Source organism: Epinephelus lanceolatus, chromosome 14, assembly GCF_041903045.1.
Source record: "Epinephelus lanceolatus isolate andai-2023 chromosome 14, ASM4190304v1, whole genome shotgun sequence".
NCBI classification, from domain to species: Eukaryota; Metazoa; Chordata; class Actinopteri; order Perciformes; family Serranidae; genus Epinephelus; species Epinephelus lanceolatus.
This window is the reverse complement of record NC_135747.1, coordinates 21,876,075-21,881,231: the sequence shown is the minus strand read 5'-3', so window position 1 is coordinate 21,881,231 and position 5,157 is coordinate 21,876,075. Positions and strand designations below refer to the sequence as shown.

At 41.0% G+C, this 5,157-nt stretch overlaps 1 protein-coding gene across 2 annotated transcripts; it reads right to left on the bottom strand.

The window, feature by feature from the left end:
• Positions 1 to 1,529: 1,529 nt before the first annotated feature.
• Positions 1,530 to 4,819, bottom strand: dap1b (death associated protein 1b). Of its 2 annotated transcripts, none has more exons than XM_033616817.2 (4): positions 4,653 to 4,819; positions 2,398 to 2,494; positions 2,177 to 2,240; positions 1,530 to 2,040 (listed from the first exon to the last, which is right to left on the bottom strand). In XM_033616817.2, the coding sequence occupies exons 1-4, from the start codon at positions 4,720 to 4,722 to the stop codon at positions 1,924 to 1,926; spliced, it is 348 nt and encodes a 115-aa protein (XP_033472708.1). In that variant the 5' UTR covers positions 4,723 to 4,819; the 3' UTR covers positions 1,530 to 1,923. The 2 variants fall into 2 exon arrangements, with proteins under 2 accessions (XP_033472708.1, XP_033472701.1); XM_033616810.2 differs by having other exon boundaries at positions 2,177 to 2,243; positions 4,653 to 4,816.
• Between the last annotated feature and the right edge of the window lie 338 nt (positions 4,820 to 5,157).

Sequence of the window (5,157 nt, the reverse complement as noted above, 5' to 3'; positions counted from 1 at the left end):
TGGAGTCATTCGCCCCAGGCAAAGCTGACCAGGTCCTGTGGTTCTTGTTGACTGACAAGACCCAGCTAGCCTTTATGGGAAGTTCCCAAAGAGTTCTTCCATTGGAAGCATTTAACTGTGAGTCACTGACCATACTAGGATCATCCAAAGAAAACCCATTTATGCTCAAAGACTATATTTAGTATGATGAGGGAATATGCCATATTTGTTCAGACTGATCTTAACTTCTTAAAATCTGGCATGGACATACTGTGGGCAGTATCTAACAGCACAACTTTGAAATTTTTAGCTCAGATGAAAAATGACACTATTATCAATAGTCACAGTCAGGACATTATGTCAAACAAATATCTTCCATATTATTTTTTTCCCCACACTGCATGTGTGCATAACTTTCATATTCAGCCTAAGAGCTCATAGATACCAAATACTTGATTATGCTCCTTAGTTTCTGAGAAGCAGCCATTTTCTTATCAAACTATATTTTAGTTTTTTTCCCCCTAAACTTTAATATGTATTCAATATACAGTATGTATGTTATATCTTTGGTTATATTAAATACACTTTACAGATACACATAGTTATAGTTATTTTTACATCTATCACATAATTATGTCCAATATATACACTTACTGGCCACTTTATTAGGTACACCTGTTCAGCTGCTCCTTAGCTCAATTAGCTAGTGGTGTTTCTGGCATGTCCAACTGGTAGGAAGCTCTAGGGTAACCCAGAACATGGCGGAGGGATCATACACCCACTGGCCACTTTATTAGGTACACCTGTTCAATTTCTTGAAGTGTGATGAACAGACTGAAACCCAGCCAACGTTAGTATGTGGGGTCCATGTGGGTAGTAAGTGGGCTGAAAATTGGGCCCTATATGGGACTGTCAGTGGGTTCCATAATGGCCCTATGCCAATTGCCCACGTGTGGGTTTACCCGACCTGCTAAAGTTCAAACCAAGCATCAGAATGGGGAAGACAGGTGATTTAAGCGACTTTGAACGTGGTATGGTTGTTGGTGCCAGACGGGCTGGTCTTAGTATTTCAGAAACTGCTGATCTACTGGGATTTTCACACACAACCATCTCTAGGGTTTACAGAGGATGGTCCCAAAAAGAGAAAATATCCAGTGAGCCGCAGTTCTCTGGGTGAAAATGCCTTGTTGATGCCAGAGGTCAGAGGAGAATGGCCAGACTGGTTCAAGATGATAGAAAGGAAAAACTAACTCATAATGGGTGATTCGCATCATGGATGTGCAGCTGACAGATCTGCAGCAACTGCGTGATGCTATCATATCAATATGGACCAAAATCTGAGCAATGTTTCCAGCACCTTGTTAAATCTACCTAATAAAGTGGCCAGTGAGTGTATATACTTGTATCAGCCTGCATACAATATAAGATAATATAAGATGTAAGATCCTTGGACTTTGATTGTTTTAAACAGCTATTTGCCTCCATCTAGTGGTCATTGTAGCTTATTGCTGAATACACATTGAGGAATAAAGAGATCTGAATTCTGGTGATGCCATGCAGTATCTTTTTTTTAATTAAATCTAATAAGTGCCAAGCAATACATGAAGATTCCACTGGAAAAAACGGTCTCAAAAACCTCACTTACCAACCCCCCAACCCTCACATTAAACATACCCAAAAGCCATCTGGTTTTCATCAGCTGGGAAATACAACTACACCATTTCTTATACCACTAGGAAAGGCACATTAAATGCTGGTTTATAGTACTCTCACAAACAAGCACGGTCTAAAAAAAGTAAACAAAGAGCTCGATGAAAGCTTCCTCTCCATTAACACTGACACTTTACAACCTGTCAGTCCCCTCATGTGTCTAACGCTTCATGTTGGTCTTTCACAGTTGACTTGACATGGTTCCCCTCAGGGGCATTCTGAAACACATGTTGTTCAAAACTTTCTCGGCTGCTGGATGAAGAAGGTCCGGGGTGAGTGGGGCTTCTCCACTGCAGGGCGCACCTTGCTGTGCCTCACGCTCACTGGTGTCTCTGGGAAGTCGTGGCTCAGCTGCAAACACGTCAGGCAGGCGTTATTAAACACAAGGCTCTGTGGCCTGAGAGGCACCGTGACCTGTCTAGTTTGCTCAGTGGGAATGGACTTGACATGCACAGTGGCTTTTGAAAAAGGAAATGTTTTTGTTTACCTTGTCAAGAGTTCCTGCCAGAAGAATACCAACTTGCTGCATCCTGTTGGAGGTGGCGACTGACCTGCTGCAAGATCACACGTTACAAATAGTTTCAGTCATCTGCAAGATCAAAATTGTGCTGAACATTTTAACATCTTATGGTGTTAATTAACATCAATTCCTATGTCCTTGGAGTTTACACTTCAAACCCTTTTGTTGTATGTCTTAGATCAGCCTACCTTATTTTATCAGACCGCTTGGTCTCCCTCTCTGGAGCCCCATGGGTGGCACTGTCTTCCAGGCTCTTCTTGGCTACCCGTTTACCTCCAGCCTTCACTGTTGACCCAGAGAAGAAAACAGTTTAAATGTAGATATCTGAAAAATAATCCCTGTTGCACCTGGGTCTGGCCGTTTTTAAAGATTGCAGTAGGGGAGCGGGGTCAGTTGGGACAGGGGGGACGATGCCTTTTTTTTTAGCAACGTAGAAAGCAACTATGCCTTCACCAGTCACCAGTTATAATAAGCCACGCCCTTTCCTCTTTTGTTGTTGCTGCTGTTTTTAGTTATACCACATACAAAAAACATATCAGGATATATATTAGGACCCCCTCAAAAACGAGATGATGCATCTCAAGGGGTTTATCCTACCTTACAATAAAATTTCTTCAAATATCAGAAAGCTCATTTTCTGACCAATCAGATCATACTATTGTTAGGTGTCTGAATTTTTGTTAGTAGCAGTGACCCAGGAGTGGTTGGGACAGGATTGTTTACAGTTCTTAACTTGTTCTGAATTCCAGATTTCTCTTTAGTTATAAGTTCAAGGTCCACACAGTTCATTATATCCAGCATCATACTTGCGTTTGGCCGTGTCATTGAGTTAGTTTGAGTAACGGTCCGTTGCTCATTGACTCTAACAGGAAATGGCATTTCAAAAAAAAGAAGAAGAAAAAAAAACATGGCCGGAAATTCACTGTACTTAAAAATAAAGTGTGTTTGTGAGTCACTTGCGCTCCATTCAGAAAAGACCTGTGACCCACGTTTGAACTGTGACCCACCAATTGGGAACCACTGGCCTAGGGTAACCATATTGAGCCAATCGTTGCCAAATGAAAAGAAGACTCAAAGGACAAACAAATTATATAGCTCAGTATGAAAAAAAAATATCATTTCACATTTTCTTTTCTTAAAGAAATATGTAAATAACTGACATTGGAAATATAAGGTGTCCAAATTTAGACTACAATTATTTTGTTGTTGTTTTAGTAAGCCCAGAACAAGATGTCCCAGCCAACCCTACCATCTGTCCCAGCTATCCTCGGGAGGTGGAATTTTGGGAAAATACACTTCTTGCACATTTTACAAAATTATGCCTTTTACATTTGGGCTGGGCTCTGAAAAAAAATTAAAATTTAAAAAATAGTTAACAGAAACCTTTATCTGTTCAGGGATCAAATTATTTTCACTGCTGTTGAAGTAGTATTTCACGATTTCATGATGATCCAAAAATGTCCTAACCGACCCCGCTCTCCCCTATTCTTTAATAATGGAAAAGCTAAACCCTCAACAAAACAATCTTCAGCTCTCAGTGACTGTCTTTACAGTGTGATAGTGCTATTAAAAACACCATACAGAGCATCAGGAGTCCAAGTTGAGCGAGTGGCCTATATTTTAAACAGTGGGGTCAGGGGCAAATCTTTGGGGCCACAAGAGGATTAGAGCAATAACAAAAGACATATTTACATTAAGCAAAACTACATTTTTCCCCTCTTTATCAACCTTTTCAGGCTTCTAAAACTCATTAAAATTAAATTAAAAGGAAAAATAAATGAATTAAAAAATAAAACCCCTCTTTGATTTAACTAATCAGAAGCCATTTCCGCTGTAAAGCCATAGCATGTGAGTAGACTTTACTTCATTTTAAGGTGTCACATGTGCGGAGAAGTTGGAGGAGCTGCTGATGCAAAAATATTTTACGTTACAACGCGAACAGAACCTTTAAGCACATCCCCATCAATCGCGCAGCGCTAGCTGAAAATGCAACAAACTCGGCGAACAAAAAAATACAAAAATGAAACAAAGAGAATATGCTTGTAATAACAGTGAGTTTGCACGAGAGGATTGTGCATGTGTTTAATTGTTGCTGTGTGTGTGTGTTCTGCGGGTGAGAACACTGTGTGACTTGACGTGCGGCCTGCTTGCAGAGAAAGAGCATGAGGAGGAATCTGTGCTGCACGAGCCTGTCGCGATAGATGCAATCACAAACATCGCACAAATCAGCGACTCGATAGGTTTCCCACGATGCGATCACAATGTAGCAGCCCGTGCATCGCACCAGGATAAGAAAACGCAGATAAAACACTTGATTCGCCGTCTCGCAGTGCACGGCTCTCCATCTGGGCCGAGCAGAGGAAAACAACAACGCTTTGGCTTTACAATGTAGTACCAAAAAATTGAACAGTGCAACAAGAAGTCCGCGCGAACACGAGTTTACCTGCCGGAGGATGACCTGCCTTCAGCTCAGGAGTCTCCTTCGCTCCAGATTTGGAGAGTTGCTGCACCATTTTTGAAAGTTTCCGGAGAAAAAGCAAAGAAAGCACCAAACTCTTCTGAACGCCCACTTGGATGTTTTTATGCTCAAACACAGATGACGTCCTGTGTGAATACAGGAAGCCCGCAGCCAGAGACACGCCCATCTCATTTGCTCACTGATTATCAGCTTTGACTAATAAAGCGAAACTGAAATAGACACAGTATCTCATATTGTACATTTACAATTAGCGTCTTAGAGATGTGTCTGTATTTAGGAATCTTTTTTGTTCAAGTTTTATTTTGAAAATCTTGAAAACTGCACAATATCAACTGAAGAAGCACCTCAACCCACAACTGATCCAAAACTGCTTCTGGACAGACAGTGGACCTTATGTAACAGGGTCAATTATACAGCAGTCCTGAGACCTGAACTTTTGTTTGGTATGGATTTTGGATTTTCCCTAGCT